At 41.7% G+C, this 19,924-nt stretch overlaps 1 protein-coding gene across 1 annotated transcript in view; it reads right to left on the bottom strand.

The window, feature by feature from the left end:
• Positions 1–6,666: 6,666 nt before the first annotated feature.
• PRTFDC1 (phosphoribosyl transferase domain containing 1) overlaps positions 6,667–19,924 on the bottom strand; it is a 47,014-nt gene continuing 33,756 nt past the window's right edge. Inside the window, 5 exon segments of the mRNA XM_082044854.1 lie at positions 6,667–8,607; positions 9,230–9,306; positions 11,280–11,326; positions 11,719–11,801; positions 13,270–13,287. Of these exon segments, the coding sequence (XP_081900980.1) occupies positions 8,560–8,607; positions 9,230–9,306; positions 11,280–11,326; positions 11,719–11,801; positions 13,270–13,287 (273 nt within the window). The 3' untranslated portion in view covers positions 6,667–8,559.

Below are 19,924 nucleotides of genomic sequence, written 5' to 3' on the forward strand. Positions count from 1 at the left end.
CAGATGAGGCCCAGCCTGTGTTTTATGCTATTGTCACGGGCAGAAGGGCTCAAATGATGAAGGATATTCCTCTAAAGCTGGTTGTTGTCACTTTAAGGCTGCCTTATTGTGCCATAAAATGTCACTGGAGCAAGAGAAAATAATTTCCTGGTTGCTTAAATAAATAATTCAGCATATAAATGTGAGCGCTGCGATGCGCTACCAACACACACAAGGTGTATCAGAAGAAATAAGGCAAGTGGACCTGCTGCTGAAGGCACAAGGAAGGGCAAAAAGAAATGTAGTTTGGGTGAGCAATCTGCATGCCACCTCTGAAATACGCTGGGTGGAAGGGGGGAAAGGGAGCATCCTTAGTTAAAACCAGATTTATGAGGGTTCCCTTAACTGTAATTACTAAGGTCAATCAAGTAGAGCTAATGAAGAACACTCTGTAGGCAATAGAGCAGGAATCCTGTGACTGACCTAAAGCACTGAACGCAGTTCTGGTAGAGCTCTGGAAAATAACTGAGAATATGAGAAACAGAAAAATAGCTTTTAGCTGAGACTTTGTTAAAAACAGGGATAAAAATACTGATTTTTATTTTGAGCTGGTTTTCTATGTCCATCTTTCACCTAATGACTATTACTATAGAAATATTATACACGAATAAGAACTACTTTGTGTCTTTCACAAAGCAATTAATGAAGATGGTGACACATGAATGCTTAATTGCATATTTTGAGAACTAACTTCTAGAGCAATTTTGATATGATGACTTTGCATTGAATTAACTCATAAGACTGATGGCAACTTCCCAGGATTTTTCACCTTAGATGAACCTATAGACAAAAGATCAAATTGTAAATGCTTGTTTTCCTGGCATGGCTAAATAGAAGACTTCAAAAATATGCTGCCAAAAGGCTTTCGCAAAGTGTGTCAGGGCAGAGGAAAAATTTTTAAAAGCCAAAAACTCTTCAAAACCTAAGTTCTTAAAAGTTTCTTATAAGTTTGCAGCTCTTCTTCTGTTGGCTATTTTGTTATGGATAAATACGGTACTATCTGCTGGGACACTGCATTTCCCTGTGTATCAAAACTGTCTGAAGGAGTGAAAGCAGCAGCTCCTTTCAACAGCAGCAGAGGACATTAGCCAGGCCTTGTTGCTTTAGTGTTTCAAGTGTCTTGGTACTATAATTTTGATTAAACCTAAACGTGGAAATCACCTACTCCTTGTTTTTCAAAATACTTCCCACCCACCCAATTATTTCACTTGGAGCCATGGCTGACAAGGGAATGGTAAGTCAGGGACGGTATTTTTGTACTGTAAAATATACACTTACGGAGCAGTCTGGGGCCAAGAGCGAGAGCCGGCAGAGGATGAGGAAAACTGGCCTGGAAAGAGGCTGAATAAAGGCAGCACTGGTGGGCAGGGAGGGCAGCACAAACCCTCGGGAGAAGGGCAGGGATGTTTGAAGAAGTTCACTTGATGACATTTTTTATTTAGAGCTTGCTCTCAGTGAAAAGCTAACTCCTACGTCTCCACAGTTAAACTGTGATCCCATCTGCTCTAACATGAGAGCTGAGCTCAGCAAAGACGAGGGGACCTCAGCAGGATGCTGGAGATGACACTGGCAGCTGTGTCACCGTCCTCCTCTGCCGTCCTGAGGAGCACGGCGCTGCTGGCGAGGCGCTCGGGCTGCTGCGCCAACCAGGACAATGACAGTCCTGCACGTTCCCCCAGCCCAGCCCTTCCAAAACCAGCAGGGTGAGACACCGCTGTCCCTGCCCTGGCTCAGCTCAAGTCTGGTACCCCTTGGGCTTAGCTGATACCTTGTACTTTGTGGCCACTCCTGCAATATATACAATAATTGTACATGGTTTAGGGCTTCAGCTGGGCAAGGGTTTCTCTTGGCAAATGAAGGTGGAAGATCCTTCCTGCTCCGTCAGGATAATGGCTGTGTTGCAACGAAACTGTGGCTTTACGCAGAGCAGGTTTGGCCTTGAGGACCCCAAGGAAGGATGCTGTGGGATTTATGAGCAGGTGAACTACACAGCAGAAAAAGCAGATGTGCTCAGTGTTGATTGTTATGATTCATAAACAAGATTTTATAGTCTATTCTTTTTTTCTTACTAGAAATGGGACTGGCAAGTTTTAGTTGTGAACTTTGGAAAGTCTACCAAATGATGGCTGAGAACAGCTATGACGTGCCTTTGTGTCCTCAGGTAATGGAGATTCACCTCAACAGCTGTGACTCCACATCGGTGCATGAACGTTTGGTGAGTCTTACAATGAATTGCACACCTGCATTTCTATGCTGTTTACCAATGTATTAAATGTTGTACCAAAAATTTAAATTCCCAGAGTTAATATTACAAGCATTCCTGGTTTTAGGCCGCTGTCATTACACTACATAAGGCCAAAGGACTGTTTGGAATAACATCCACATTGAAAATGATACTATTTTCATGCATATACCTATAGCAACTAAAACCCATGGCTCTGCTCTTGCTAAGACTTACCAGGGGCTTAACCTGGGGCATTATGTTCAGTTGTGCTCAGCTGGTCTGCGTTTCTCTGTAGGAATGGGGCCTGTACATCATGGTGTTAGTTATTCAAATAGAGAGAAGATGCACTGCTTCAGTAGCTTCACGTACAGTTTTCACAACCTATTTTGACTTCACAAAACACTGTTGTCCCTCTGCATAAAACAATTTACATGTCTCAGAGACTGCTGAAGTTGAGACAGTCTAAACACAGGGATGGAAAATAACCCCAGTAAGTCTGCACCCAACCAAAGACTTCAGATCAGCCTGGGAGAGTGCCATGATGTGCCTGGCCTTCCCTTCTGCACAGAAAATGTGTTCTCATTTTTTACTCCTGTTCTATAAATAAATGGAACATAATCAGGAAAACACTTGCTACCATTGGACTCCAGTTTGTGACCCGTGTGGGGAAAATATCAAAATATTTTGAGGCATATTTTGGCTGGGCTGCTGCAAGTTCTGGCTGAGGCCTGAGCTGGATAAACCTGCTTCTGTGCTTGTCTGGTACCGGAGCTGGAAATACTGCAGCAGAGCGGGATGGTTGCCGTGCTGATTTGTGTCTCAATAGCCATATTCCTCCTCCAGCTGCAGCTTCTGCCTGAGCTCTGGAAGCAAAAGAAACCAGCTTGGGTGATGGTGGTACTCGGGGTCCTCTCTCCGTACCTCAAAAGCCAGCCAGCTCCTCCAAGCTGATAGTCCTGGACACAAATCAGGTGATGTCCCCCTCGTTAAATTAGTTGTTGGCTACTCTTCTTAAAATCTCCCATGAAAGACCAGTAATGCTGGCCAGCAGTGTCTCAGCAGTTCACTGGGTTTGTTTTCTCTGAGGGCTGCAAACCCAGCAGTGTTCGCACTGTGTCTCCAGATCATCCTTCACCTCGCTGAGCTTATAAATCGGTTTCTGCCCAACGTGAACTGAGAGGAATTGGGAGAAATGGAAATAAAGATCTAAGGAATAAGTTAAAGCCTGAGACGGGAAAACCTAAAAACCTCAGGAAATAAGGTAGAGAGACTGTTAGTCGCAACACTGAGATCTATTCAGGTGGAGTAACATAGGTGTCTAATGTGGTTGTTTAAATTTTAGACGCAGAGAGATTCAGATTGACTTTACAGAGCTGAGACTGCCTCATACACTGCTTAGGTAAAATAGTACTGGAGGCTTAAATTGGGTGTTTGTAGTTAAAAGCTTCAATGCAGTTAATAGCATCACGTTATTACGTGAAATGTCTTCTGGACGAAGATAAACAATTTCAGTTTATTATGGTTTTCTTTCCCATATGGCACAAAAGGGCCCAGGACCAAACCGGCTCTCAGCGGAAAGCCTTCCATCTCCGCACTCATTCAGCAGGTCATATTGAACTGGGTTTAACATCCTTCCTGTACACTGACTGGTGGATCCATTCCAATCAACACTCTACAGTTAAAGTTTTTAATAACATTTCAGTTTTTACCCTCCTTGACTCTTGAGCTGCTCATGCTACTGTTGAATATTCTTTTGTATAATATCTGGTCTGCTTTTTGTCTCTCTGTGCTGATGTTTATGCTGGGGTATTATTTCCAAAAGCTAAATTCTGAGCATTCTCACCTCATTCCAAATTTCCCAAGAAAAAGCAGAAACTCTACTACAATAATGCCCATGAAAACACAAACAAATAAATCAATTAAAAAACACTTGCATGATTTGGAAAGACAAAGAGATATTCATGCCCACATCAAAGAATGACACAAATTGTACTTGCCTTTCCTCTGTTACCTCCTGTTTTCATTCCAAGTTATATTATTGCATATTTTCCCAGTCTGTCCAGATTAGGCAGGAAACATATTTTCAAAGGTACATAATCACTGAAGGATGCAGCCAGGCACCCACCCAAGCAGGTGAAAACCTATACAATTTTCTTGGATGCTTAAGCACCTTCAGAAATCTGCCCCTGAATGTTTCAGAACAAGGGCTTATCTTTCCTGGAAAACAACAGACGCTTGTGGTGTCATTAAAAATGACAGGGCTGACAAGAATTTGGTTAAAAGTCATCAGGACAGAACACACCATAAAAAATGGGGTGTAACTGGAAAAAAAAAGCCATCTGAAGAAATACTTTCAATAGCTTAGGAAAATAGAAAATTTCTAAGAAAAGGCGCTTCAAGATAACTCTGTTTTCTGGCATTGCTTCAAAAACATCTTTGCGAAATTCCAATGTTTTTCTATGCAAATTCAATAGCTATGAAGGCATAAAGTATCTCCTCCATCCATAGAGTTGTCCTTGTATAACCTCATGGCTTAACAGTGCTTTAATAAGAGTAGGACCAATGGATTTTGGAACATGCATGGTAATGATTTAATGTAATGACATTTTGCATCATGATTAGAAATGAGATTTTCTTACCATTATCAGAGGCCAAACCACACAGGTCTAAGAGAGACTGCTAGATCACAACATTAATAATACGTAATTTTTGTCTCTTTCTGCTACAGAAAAAAAGCGGAATGCTTTCATGCTGCTCCTGAAACAAATGAAAGGTCAGCCTTTGAATGGTATCCAAACCTTTTCCTCTCTATGTACTACAAATAAATTGCTGTACTGCAAACTCCAGGAGTTTGTCAGCAGTTCATTGCTCTGTGCAGCAGCAGAAGGAACAAGGCACAACAGCAGAGTATTTAACTGACTAAGTTTCTTCAGATTCACTTTCTGTTCCAAAACAACCACTAGCAACAGAGAAAAAAAGTTCAGCTGCAGATACACGAGCCTGCATGTGAAGGGACAAAGAAATGAAGCACTATTGACAGAAAGGGAGGTGGAGTCAGCCAGTGCTTGGTAACAGCACAAGCAAGTATCTGAACCACAGCTGCCAGCCTTCAGGGGGCTTCCAGAGCCTTACCCAGAGCTGGTGTCTGCTTTTTCCCTCCTAAAAAATATTGGGTGTTCTCCACCTTTTCTGCAAAATAAATGACAGCCTCCTCCAGCGTTAGCACTCCCTTACCTATTTTGGTTATCTTTTCCCTCTCGTCATTTATGGTAAGTGCAGAAAGTTGCTCTTTCTTAACATAGAATTATCATTTCAACATCAAAAAATAATCCCACACGATAGTTCATGCTTGCGACCAATCTTTTCTAGCTGACCATGTGTTGTTGCAGAGTTTTCACTGCTCTGAATATCCCTGGCAAACCCAGCAGTCGTTCCCTTGTGGCACACACACTCTTGGTTCAGGTCCTGGGATGTGGCTCACTTCCCAGAGGAAGGCGTGTAGCAATAAATGAATGATTGTGAAAGGTGTATGAAATTAGGATGATATTTTGGAATTGGACCAGATGTGAGCATGAATGAATTGAATAAAGCCTAAAGCCTGGTGGCTGCTAAACATTTATAAAACTGTAAACCAAATCACTGTCCATGTTAACTTGTATTAACAGGTGGGGAAAGGATGCTGGTGTTAAGAGTACATGAGAAGAAAAACTGAGATAAAAATGGATGCCTGCCAAATACATAAACACCGCATCCAGAAAAATAACGGATTGTAAAGAACATCCTCTCATCTTCAGCAACTGCTGAACTGATTAAAAAAAAAAATACATTACTTTGTTAGCCACAGGGCACAACCACAACCAAGAAAATGTTTAGTGGCCTTTAGTTAAAGTGCATTGTGACACAGGTAATGGGCACCACTGCTGAACCAGGAGACAGCTGCAGAAAAAATGTGTGAGTTTTTTAAAAACAATCTGGACACACTGAAGAAACTAGACCCAATATTAATCAGACATATATGCATAATCATCTGTTCCCTCAGTTACACTAATGATGTTCTGGAATCAGATCCTTAAAGTAACCGAAAACTAATATTCCACATGGCAGCGGAATAACAGAGAAGCAGCTGAGGCATCTGGACGTGCTCAGGTGGATAAAGATACAAAACTCCAATATGAGTTTAGAAGAGAAACGCACCTCTTAATCACAGCATAGCTGCACATGGAAAATCACTAGTGAAATCTGTGTGGTGGATTTTCACGATGTTAAAAATACAATGGCAGGAGGAAATAAAATTAAAGAAACATTCCAGTTCTTGTTTTTATTTTTTCTATAACTCTGGTCTTTTCTATTAAGTATGTAGATTTTAATAATCTGAATCTTCCAGTGAAACACCTTTAACACAGTCTGAATTATGTGTGTCTACAGTACTTCATATTTTCACACTAATTTCACACTAATTCACTTGTTACATTTTTGTTGTTGCTCCTGAAGGCTGATCACAGGAGCAAGGGGAATTGGATTCTGTCCTTTGAAGAAGAGAGGAAAAAGAGGAAATAACCTGGACTAAGCCTAAGCCTAAGCCTAAGCCTGTCTGCATACGCAACATGCCAATACTACTAAATCCATAGAAACCAGAAGCATTAAGAAAAACTTCGACACGCTCACAAAAGAAAGAGTGATGAAACCCTTTTCACCAGCTCCTTCCAGGGGCTGTCTGGGTGTGCTTTCTTCTCCATAACTGAAGAAAGTTATTCTATGAGGGAAAGCTTTGCAACAGAACTCCTTAAAAATATAGGTTAAAAGTAAAGAAGAGAGAGCTAAAGCTTTTCTCTAGCAACCACAATAATTCTTTGATCTTACTTCTTCATGCCATTAACATCATAGATTTTATGCAAATAACAATAGCTTATGAGCCACAGGATACAGACATCAGGTATGTTTAGATTACGAGTTAAATACATATTTTTTAAGAGCTTTTAGGGGATGTGCGAAATATGCTGAAGCAGGAAAATAAACAACTGTGCAATGTAACAGGTGTTCTTACTGTGTCTTTATTAGTTCAAAGGAACCTGAAGCTCGTAACAGTCTGCCTCTCACGGTTCAGAGCAAAGCTATCCATGCACAGCTCCTCCTTGGCGCTGCCTTCCCTCGGGAAGCTGCTGAGAGCAATTACACACAGTACAGAATTAAATCTTTCACACAACACAGCATGTGTGTTAACAAACTTCTTCAAGCACAATGTATAAGGGAAGGAAGGAATCTCTAGAAGCTATAGTATTCATGGGTTAGCTTGTTTTCTATGTTTTCCTGGGGTTTTTTTCCTTTTTTTTTTTTTAATAGAAATCTTCTCCAACATTGTCAGATCAGTATTCTTAAAGATTACAAATGGTTACAAAAGTCTCAACTTAGGCATGCTACAAAAATCACATCATGACTGAATCATTGTCTGACTAGTATTAAACTTTTGTGCTTAATGAGGTTTAATTAAGGATACAGGCACAGGAGAACACCATGTTAGTTCTGTTCCTTGTTTGTGTCCTACAGAAGTAAAAGGATACCATGCAGAAATTGACATCTGCCTGGCATTGTTTTCTCTTGATTAAAATTCAGCACATTAAACAGGTTAGGTCTGTGGCTACATGACGTACCAAACCCACGACATCTTCCAATTTCAGATCAGCAGTGTCTTGCAAAGGTTCATTTTGTACCAGCACTCTTAATTCAGCACATTCCGAGAGTTAAAATTCTGCTCAGAAGAGGCAGTAATGAACTACTAGAAATGTACTATCGTACAACATACAGTTTCAGCTGAAACTTTCCAATTGTGGAATTAAATAAAAATAACGCTTTCAAACTGGCAGCAGCATATCTGACCAAGACTAAACGGATGCTGAAGTCACTAAAATTTTGTAAAATAATCTTCAAGCACAGAATGGCACATTTGAATGATGCTACACAACACAGTGAAGTACATGTATTGCAATAAGTAGAATGACGGACTAAGCGCATCCACAACGAGACTGGAGCCAGACAAATTATTAGTCAAAAGGCATCTTGTGTGGTAATTTTAATACTTAAAAAAAGGTAATAACTTCAAAAGCCATCTACCTCACATTTTAGGTAAGAGCTCTCACTTCTGTAAATATTAAGCAGTACCTCTAGAGTAAACCCCTTACTGTACTGGGTTGAGAGAAACACAAGTCAGTTGAACGGCTCTTCTGGGAGATGCTTGAGGGAGTGTAGTCAAATTTCTGCTTCGCTGAGCTTAACCATCTTCAGGTGAAGATGTTACTGCTTCAGACTCTGTATTTTGCTTTGCCATGATCATTGATAACACATATGTGCTGAAAAAAAAATAACACTGATTGCAGCACTGTAGTTGATTGCATTATTAATTATTAATGAATACATTAGTGATACTTTAACTTGACCGATCTGGTGATCTTGTAATTACCCCTTCCTTCCCAGACACCTGGGATTGAATTCTGATTTCACTTTCTAGCTGCAGAAAGTTTTTCCACATGCAATTCCCAGTTTTGAGGTCTGCCCCTGGGAGCACAATGGGAAGCAGAAGCAAGGCTTGCCCTTTTTTCCATCATTATCTCACTGAGAATGGGGCAGGCAACATAGCAGCACAAGTCCAAGCCCGTCTGAACTGTAGCTGTGTGTCACTTTTCCTGCTGTCTCTGCACGTACTGGGAGTGACTGACCTGGGAAGCCCCAGGCTCACAGGACGTGGAAGTGTAGCAGAGTTTATGATTTCTGCTCTTAAGGGGAAGAGCTGGGAAGGAACTCCTGGGAAGTTACTCCTTTGCATTACTTGAGGCTTTGCAGGGAATTCTACACTCACTGAAAGGATCCCAACCATGACACCAAGGCCCCAGGGAGGATGCAAATGATGGGGTATTTAAGACATCCCAGAAAAGTAAAACAGCGATTTTTAAAAAGTTTTTTGAAGAAACTTACGTTTAGATCTCTGAAGTGCTCATTGTAGTCTAAGGCATAACCTACCACAAATAAATCTGGAATTTCAAATCCGTAATCTGTATTGAGACAAATAAAGAACACCATCATTACAAGACGGATGGTTATCATATAGCCCTTAAATTCATGTGTTGGTTCTCTGACAAGAAAACTATAGATGTAGATAGTTCAGGTTGTGTTAGTTTTGACTCTCAGACATCAAGGTCAGCAGCAGCCCTATAGGCAGTTCCTACTCTTAGACTATTTGTGACAGGCACGCGAACAGTCAGTGGAGAGTCAGAGAGCTGTGTACAGTTATCAGTGGCACAGCAGACACGCTGCAGAGGGAAGCCAAATCAGAGCTAAAAAATTCTGCCTATGTTTGGAAGCTCCATTGGTATGTGTACGTGGTGACAACTGTCCAGTATCACACTGATGAAAAAAAACCTACAATTTTAATTCAGAAGCAACTTTCAGAGGTTTATATATTTTCTCCTGGGAGTAGCAAAAACTGTTTTGCATATTATGCTACCAAAACATGTCAAATACTTCTTAAAGTCCCAACCTTATGAAGACTCAGGAACATGCATAAAAAAGTACATGCATGCAGCGTAGCTGAATCATACAGCTCACACACTTCAGGCTGAGCACAGGCATGAATCTTTTTGCGTGTGACTTTTGTGCAGTATCATCACTACATAAAACAAGTTAGACTCTTTCCAAATTGTTCACTAAGTAACCAGAGAAAAACACAAAAATAGGTCAGCATAAAAAGTTTCACAGGTATTCAGTTAAGGAATTCAATTGTAAAAAAATGTGGGTAACAGACACTTTGGAATCCTAAATTCAGGTAATTGAGGAAATGACACACCACAGTCAATGATTTTAGAGTGATCTCTGATGTTTTATAATTTTTTTGAATACAATTTACCCCCGTATGAATAAACAAGGATAAAGCCTGTTTCCTTTTACAAGTTATCACATAAAAATATTAAGGTACCCTTCATGAAGTAATTTTATTGTATTTTTTATATGTTTATCATTAGTTAATTCACTCGAATATATACTTTAATTTACTGGATTAAATTCTAAATGTTAAAAATACCACTGTATAAAATGTTGTACAACAAAATGTTTTTTGTGTCACAATTCAGATTATGTGGCTAAAACCGCAGGGCCATGCCCAACATTGGGTAATTTTTGCTTCATGAAGTTTCCCTCTCTCCCACACCCCAAATCAAGACCCTCCATGCTGCCTCCTGGTACTCACCTGCCTACTCTCCTTCCACCCTCCTCCCCAGCTCAGCTCACCTGAGCCTTCTTCAGTAGCAAATACTGGTCCACCTCTTCTAGAAGGATCTATTCTTTTCAGTATTTAGCCACATACCTGTTATTACATCATTTATTCTAATAAGACTAAAATGTCAATAGTTTGGTATAGCTCCATTTACGGCTTCATCATAGCAGAGTACAAACACCAATAATTGAGAGAGAAGCAGTGCTGGCGTGACACAAACAGAGTAGCAGGGGGAAGTTTAAAAAGCCCAATTCATCTTTTGCTTTTGGGGAGGTTGGTTTTCATTATAATTTTTTACACTTTGAAGAGCAATACTTAAAAAAATATATTTAAAATGTTACTCTCTTGTGAAAATGTAAAACTTGTGCATAACTAGGTCACAATAAAACACCTCTCATGTTCAGATGGAATCTTGCAGCTCCTCCAAAGAGATGCAATGAGTAAGGAAAAGGAAGAAATGGACTTTCTCTTCAATATAGTTTGCCAGAGACAGAAGATAAAACACCTTCTGTGGATAAAATTAAACCTTTTCGTAACTTCCTTATAAAGTTAGCACTCTGCAGAAAACATCAGACTGTCAGAGGCTGGGCTTTCCAAACCACAATTATACAAATCCTTCCACTGCATCCCATAGTCCTACTGAGAACTGATACTTCATGATGCTTTTAGCAGCCCATGGAGTGATATGAAAGGCAAGTGGTAGAATCATGGCAACTTCTTGTACTGTCAAGTACAGATCTTCGCAACAACACTTACAATCTGGTCTGTACCCATCAGGCCGAGATGTTCGCTTCACCAACAAACTGCAATTAAAAACAAAATGCACCCCATGTAAATCTAGATATTTACCTGAATAACATGCATAAAGACTACTCCCTTTATAAAAATACTTTCTGAGCCATGTGCATCACTGTTCTCATTCTGCATCCTGATGGCAGGGAAGAGCTGTGCGTGTTCCCCTTCAGAGTCCATCAGCCCTGGAATGGCTGAAGGGTCATTGCCACTGTAGAACAACACAAAAGCATTTCCTTGCCTTCCCTCCTCCCTCCTTTTTGTGGCTGAGGCAGCTGCTCTGCACAGCAACCCGTGTGACACTGCAGCACTGTATTAAAACAGTATCTCGATGGGAACCTTCACTGGAAAATATGTTGGGCTAGACTAATTAATTACTACATTTTGTGATTGTTTTACTCACCTTGCCACTTTAATCATTTTTGGCTTGTATTTTTCTATATTATTAAGCAGAACCTTCATAGTTCTTCCAGTTCCAACAATATCCTTACAAAACATGAAAAAAAAAAAAAGTTAAAAACAAAGGAAAGCTGAGAAGAGGAAATCTGGACAATGACTGAGCAGTTCCACATTACAGTTTTGTGGAAATGATGTGTTGTTCCCAGTGTATTGTAAGCCACATCCAAAAAAGGTTATAACTGAGCTCACCCTCAGCAAGTGCTTTCTACTCACAAATGATCAATTAAAGGACTGTCCACTTTCTCTTGAAAACAGCTGTGTTTCCAGCACTTGGGATGCAACATGGGACTGGAGATGACTTTACTGGGCACCGCACGGGCGCAGGGATCAGACTTTTCATACCACGCTCAAGACTACAGCATGTCAGCACCTCTCCATGTCGGGGCTAAATCTGCCCTATTTGTTGTTTTATTGGCCCAGTACAAATGGGTGTTCTCCAGAGCTATTGTACCCAACCTGATCTGAGAGAGATCAGTAGATATCTGGCTACAATACTGACCACAACATGGAGAGCAGCTGCTGATCCTGAACTCTGTGGGTGTGGATTTTTCAGCAGCAACACCTTGTGTCTGCTCCCCAGCCATCTAACAGCATCAGCAAAATTTGCTGTGCATGTTTTTAATTTCTGTTACAGCAGTTAGTACTGGCAAATACGGAGCTCCGAGCAGCTATCCAGGTAACCAGCCAACGCTGTGGTGGACGACTTTTTTTCCTTCCTTTTCTAAGAAAAGATGTTACAACATCTATACATTTCCTTAATTACACCATCCAGCTTATTTCCCATACAAGCAGACTGAGACTGAAATGCCAGTCAGGTCCTGACGTGCTCTCTAACCATCCCAACCTTTTAAAAGAGAATCACCTACATTAATTCAGAGAGAATCTGCAGCACCAGTGAGGTGACACATTTTTTCTCTGCAGATGAACACTGTTGATTTACATCAGCAATGTATCTGTGATGGGAACTCCCCAGGGGACACTGCAGGATGCAATCGTAATGAGCAGGAGTCGCAGGGACTTGAGAGAATGACTGACATCCTAAACCAGTGAGTGAACAACCTGCAGCTGTGTGTAGGGCTGTAAGCAGGGCTACGCTACTACAGAAGCATGTGTAGGGCTGTGCTACTATTAATACTTCAAAGTCATGCCGCTGAGAAGTGTAGGGCATCATTGCAGTTGATTCATTGTCCTCCAAGGAACAGAAAAACTTGCAGAACAGGAGCTGATGAAACCATAGGAAGAACAAATCAAATGATGCAGAAGCAAGGACTCCTGGGTATCACAAGGCAAAGTACAAATTAGCGCAGTAGCAATGTAGTTTGATCCATCATGCAAAAAGTCTGAGAGGTCATTAAGCAAATCAACCCCTCTCCCTCTTCACCACTTCCCAGCTAAAGAAATGTAAACACAGACGGGTTTTAGAAACCATACACACAATCACAGCTTGTCTGTGTGACTTCATCTAAGTAAAATATGACATAAGCACTCAACTTACCTCCACAATTAGAACATTCTGAAAGAAACAAACAAAAAGAAATACAATTACACAATATTTCTAAACTAAAATAAACAAATCTTTGAAAAAGTAGAATCATAGAATAGTTTGGTTTGGAAGAGATCTTCAAAGGTCATCTAGTCCAACCCCAATGCAATGAGCAGGGACATCTTCAACTAGATCAGGTTGCTCAGAGCCCCGTCCAGCCTGGCCTGGAATGTTTCCAGGGATGGGGCATCTACCACCTCTCTGGGCAACCTGGGCCAGTGTTTTACAACTGTTGTCATAAAATGAAGATATAATAGATAAGTCCATGTGCACATGTACAACATGGCAGGACACAAGGAGTTTTCAGTTTCATTTTTGTGCTCTGAAAAAGAGCCAGAAAGCAAGCCCTGCAGTAAGGGACTACAACCTTATTCTGTCTAGATTGTCTTCTTTGTGCAAGGACATAGATTTGTAAAATAAAATTAGATGGAAGAAATCCAAATGGGACGAGCTTTGCTTCATTCCAGTGTGTCTAGCCACGTACTACAGTGTACCTGTAGTTCATTAAATACTATTTCTAATGTTAAAATGAGACTACAGCAATAATACTCTGAAATGGATGCTCTTCCCCCTCCATCGCCCACCCCTCCCTCCTCCAAAAACTCACAGTAAAGGATTAAAGACACCCTCTTTCTCTTCAAATACTGCTGCTGAAACCAGTGGTACTACTTGAAGAGAAGAATGGTCCAGTCAAGAAAAGCGATGTCAAGCCCTAACACAGCATGATCACACAAGCTGATCTTTTTGCTGAAATAGTTCATCACTGTTCCAGGAATCACAATATCTAACGTGACTCCTGTTCTCCTATTACAAGCAATAATAAGTAATGTTCTTATTAGAATTAAAATCTATTTATTAGTGGACATTATCATATGTATGTTTAAAAGGATGGACTCCTACAATCTTGTACTACGGTCTACTTTCTGAGGTGAAGCCTGCAATAGCAGGAGGAAAGTTATTTCAGAAATACTGATATCTATCTATGTATACATCTTACATGCACGTGCACATTGTATGTCCCACAAAACCCGAGACAGATAGTTTCATATTCATGCAGCATTCCCCAAATTAGCTTACATTCCCCTTCCTTTCCATCAGGCTTGTTGGCCTTGCTACATACGTGAGGTGGAGACTGTCTTACTTCCTTTCCCACCACAGAATCCCAAGGCTGAGAGTTCTGAGAAAGACTCAAAACACCATGGAGAAGGACTGTGTGAATGGAGCGTGCTCATCAACAGCACACTTCTGACAGTTTCATTAACTGATAAATAAATAACTTTTTAACCTTCAAAACAGAAATCATTACTACAGATTATCCATATTTATATTCATACTGCAGTTCTTCCTAACAACTGCAGTGTTTGGTAGGGACAGTAGCATGCTTCATGCACCAACCACTGCAGAAACGTGTTACCACACACTGTATTATACCTGGATGCTTCTGAAATGGCAAAACACTTGGTAAAGGTGTGGAAGGAACTCCTGGTAGCAGTTCAGCAGATGTCAGCAATGGAGATATCACTCAAGAAAGCCACTAATTTAGACTGAGCTCTAGTGGCATGTGTATTTATTAATATCTTGGAGGGTGGCTCTTTTTGGTGTTTTCATAACAGGTTTCACGGGTGGTTATCCTGCTTGGCGCTCCTGATTTTCAACCTCTCAGCTGCTGACACAAACAACTCTGGATCTGAAAGACCTAGTCCTGTGGAGGTAAGAAGTCAAAGGCCTCTTAACAACAAAAGTCTCAAGATGCCCTGCCTCTAGAATTTCTTTCTTCAAGAAAGAATAGAAGTGTGTCAGTCCTCTAGATAAGATGAAAAGACCAAAAGCACATTCAGGAGAAGCTTACGACAGGTGTTCAAAGACACATTTTCTTGAAGGAAGCCATCTGGATCCAAAAAGGTTTTGGCTCTCATCTGGCTTCCTGGGTCAAGTCATAACTAGGTAAAACACTCCCAAAGACCAGCCCAGGACACCTGGCTCTGAGGCATATGCAAACCACTTGATTCAGTCAGTGGACACCTAAAGATCATGTGCAGGAGTAATGGTTTCACCGTCTCCCAGGGAATTTGCACAGCTGGTGATATATGTAAATATTTATGTGTGTATATGTACATATACACACATACATATATGATATTGAGAGAGAGCAGAAGACTTGGCAAGGGAAGAACCCCACCAGAACTAAAGACAGAAATTAACGCCTTTACTACCAACAAACAGTGCAGGATGACTGCAAGTGGCCCCGGGTGGGATAGGCTGACCTGACACCACCAGCCTGACATCCCAACCCATTCTGCCAGTGTCATGCATCTCTTGCTGCTCTTCATACTGTTGACAAGAACTTCCCTACCAAAGAAAAGGCACAGCAGCTATGGCAGGAGATGGTTCATACCACAATGACATGGCAGACAGCTGCCAAGTCCTGCATTAGCAGGCTGTGTCAGGGTGCAGCAAAGGCTGGTTGCTCCGGAGCAAAGGGCAGCCGTGAGCTGAGGGCAGTAACACGGTCGGCAGAGCAGAGGCCCCGCAGAGCCCCAGCGAGGCGAGTGGGCAGACCTGGGACTTGTTCAACCAAGACTGCATATCATCAGGTGAGTTCATGGTGACGAGGCAGATCTGAGGTCAAGCTGGGATGTCACTCCACAGGTTGGTACCAGGTCCAGTGAGAGTAACCGTGATCAGACACAGACCACTGATCTCCAGGCAGGCCCATCGTCCAAGGTTAAACTGGGAAGTCAGGTTCCAGATCAACATCTGCAGTAACATACAGGCATGGCTGTAGTTGAGCTGGAGACTGGTAGCCACACAGCATAGCTCACGCATGGACTAAAAGCCCAGGGCTGAGCTGAACTGAGGCTCCTGTGCCCACAGCTGCAGGCAGGGGCCTCAAGTGACACAGGCCATGGCCATTGAGGCTTATTAGTGCACACAGGGCCATGAGAGATGGAGAGAAAAACATAGTCCTGGGACATTCTATTGACAGACAAATACATTTCTTTGCTACCACAGCTGTTTCAGCTATCCCATCATGAGCAGCAATAGGGATTCTCTTGCTTACTCACAAGTGGAAATCATAAAATTAGACAGAATGAGGGGTCTGCAGCCTCCCTGGCCATGGACTTGGGATTAAACCACTACGGAGGAGCAGACCTTACTATTTAGCTTGTGAGAAAAAAATCACAGACATTTAATAGAAAATGGGGCTGAGGAGACCATGAAAAGCCATCAAGACTATTCTGTTGGCCCAAAGAATCCACTTAAAACTATCCTTCAGAGATACCTGATTTACCTGTTCTTGAATATGATGAGGACTTCAGAACTTCCCCAGGCAATCAATGTGTCTCAGTGCATCATTATCTAAGAGCGAAAATGCAGTTAGAAAACTTATGTTGCTATTTGGCCTGAACTTGTTTTGCAGTGGACATAGAAAAAGTTTTATTTTCTTCTCTTTTTAACTTCTTCTTTATTTAAAGAGAGATGTATTTTCTCAGTCTCCTCTTCTTCAGATTAAACAACCTTTATTTATTCAACATTTTCTCACAAGTTATGTTTTCCAGGTTTCTGTTTATTCTTTTGTTCTCCTCTGGAACCTGTTCGGTTGGTCAGAATCCTTCTCTAGTTGTGGTCTCCCAAACCAGAGACAAGCCTTTTCAGTGTTGAGAAGAATAAAAGAATCACTTTGTATGCTTTACAAATAATCCTCCTTTCTATATGTTCCAGTATGACAGTTACATCTTTTATAAAGGTATGCTGTTGTCTCATGTGCAACTTGTGATCCACCTGTTGTCTCCAGTTCAGAACTGTTGCTTAGTCAGTCCTTCCTCACTTGTGTTTATGCAAGAGATTACTTCTATATAAACACAGAAATCAGTGTTCATCTTTGTTGTCATTACATGTCATTCTTTGAACCAAATTATTAAAATAATTTCTTAAGATCATAATACTATCTCGTAGTACTTTTCTAGGTAGTATCGCTAGTATTAAATGCTAATTCCATCTTTTAAATAATGAATTAAATATTGTATAGTCCCCGAAGAGCATACTTTAATGCATCCAGTCTGCCAGCGAAGCATAATTAGCTGTTCCTTGAGAAGAGCTTTCCAACCAGTTATACATCTGTCTAATAGAAATTTAATCTTGTCTACATTTCCTTATCACAAATTACTCATATGAAGGAAAGAAGATTAACATGGATCCAGACATGCCTGAAGGGTTTGTCTGGTCACAGGAGCAATAGTCACCTGCACATGACTTCAGCTGAAGCATGAGATCTCATATTTACTGACTAACTTGAGAAGGAATGATACTGGCGGAACTTGACATTGTCCAACCAGCATTCTGTTATTCTTCCCTCTTCTCAGAGTCAAGGAGTCCAAGAGGTGCAATTGATATGCATTGGGAGATTTGGTCATTCAAAAGTCCCTTTAATCAGGCTGTTACCTAAGTCAGGAAACACAGATTCTGTTTTGTATTATGCACATTCCCATTATTTCCAAAACACTGATTTTTCCACACTATGGAGAAATCCTGTATGTAAGGACTCTGTAGTAGAAAGCCACGATAAAACATTTAGTTATTAAAACATTTTGTATATATAAACTGACAGGCATCCTGATTGCTGAGAGTGATACATTAATCCCTGTTTTGGTCAGGCAGGGTTGCTGTGACTAAAGTCATCATATTCAACTTCTGCTTACGACTGAAGGCATTCCAAATGGTGTGCCATCCTCTGGGACCACAGACCACCTCCTACAAAACTGCTTGACATGCTGGGAAAAGGACCGTAGTGGTGCCCATCCCCTGCCTTTTTCCTGTTGAAGCAGGTTACTGATAGAAGGGTTCCAGAAAAGGAATGGCATTGCTGAGCACCAGAGAAACAACCGCCAAGAAATGTTTTGATACACAGTATCCAGGAGTAGGTAGTGGTGCTGTGTTACTATAACTGGTTGAATAGATGAGTTTATCCTTGAGCAGATGGATAGAAGAAAGTAAAAGAAGAATGCAACGGATGCAACAAATTGTTATGTTATCGGTAATGTCACCATCATCCTCAATGTACATCTGGCTGCATCTGGCATATCTTGGGAAACATCACAGCTATGTGCAAGACTTTGTTCAGCTTCACCATGAAATCCACGCCTGTGAGCTGGTGGGCAGGCTGGTGAAACTCATCAGCTCGTGGTGCTACGGCAGTGCCTGATGGCTGGACAAGCAACAGGGAGCCAAAGGACACTGAACAAAAGATATTTTTTCAAGTGTATACGTTTGAAGCTCCTGTAACACATAGCTCAAAACTGTTTTGTCCTTCCAGATGAGGCAACTGCAGAGGAGGAAACCACATGAAAAGAAAAGTAATCTGGCCTTCTGGCACGCACTTGATATTTTCTGCCTATTTTTGGAGGTTGGAGAACAGGAAATAAAAACATTTACTGAGATGTTGACTAGACTGAAGTTGGTTTAATTGCTGAGTAGAGCCATCTTCACCAACACAATCTGTGAAGTACATCCAGAAATCTAAGGATGGTGCTAATATCTTACAGTGAGACAGAGAGAACAGACAGTTTTTTAAAATGTGTTCCAGAAAGATTTCTTATAGTCCAGATAAAGAAGGGGCAGTGGCTCAACTCTCAAAGAGACTGGAACACCTTTCTACTGAGTCGCAGCAAGAGATCAGCAGCTTTCATTGCTGAAGAGTCAGAGGGATGGGTGGGAGCTGACAGGTCTGGGTGATTGTGATTCATTCTGTGTTTACAGCTGTTTCTACCACGCAGCTGGCAGGAAGGCGCCTAGAGCAACGCAGAGTCATCGCATCACAGAGTTATCTCAAGCTGGAAGGGACTCATAAGGATCATCGAGGCCAACTCCCTGCTCCTTGCAGGTCTACCTAGAACTAAACCATGCAACTAAGAGCATCATCCAGACGCTTCCCGAATTCTGACCGACCTGGGGCCCTGACCACTTCCCTGGGAGCCTGTTCCAGTGACCGACCCCCTTCTCAGTGAAGAACCATTTCCTGATGTCCAATCTGAACTTCCCCTGACACAGCTTCATTCTGTTTCCTTGTGAGAGGAGATCAGCATCTCCCCTTTCACTGACCCCACAAGGACATCGCAGCCCGTGATGCAGTCACCACCCCTCAGCCTTCTTTTCTGCAGGCTGAACAAACCAAGTGACCTCAGCTGCTCCCCCTAATTCTTGATTTTGAGACCTTTATCCATCTTGGTCACCCTCCTCTGAACAGTCTGATGTCCTTCTTATCCTATGTTGCCCAGACCTGCACACAGTGCTCCAGATGAGGCCGCACCAGTGCAGAGCAGAGTGGGACAATCCCCTCCCTGCCTGGCTGGCCATGCTGTGCTGGATGCACCTAGGACACAGGTCCCTCTTGGCTGCCAGGGACACTGCTGGCTCATTTTCAACTTGCCATAGACCAGAACCCCCAGATCTCCTTCCATAGGGCTGCTTTCCAGCATCTCATCCCCCAGTCTGTATGTATAACCAGGATTACCCCATCCGGCACTTGCTACTGTTAAACTTCATGTGGTTGGTGATTACGCAGTGCTCCAGTCTATCTCTCTGTAAGGCCTCTCTGCCCTCAAGGGAG

The sequence above is a fragment of the Streptopelia decaocto genome, assembly GCF_964273445.1.
Source record: "Streptopelia decaocto genome assembly, chromosome: 2".
NCBI classification, from domain to species: Eukaryota; Metazoa; Chordata; class Aves; order Columbiformes; family Columbidae; genus Streptopelia; species Streptopelia decaocto.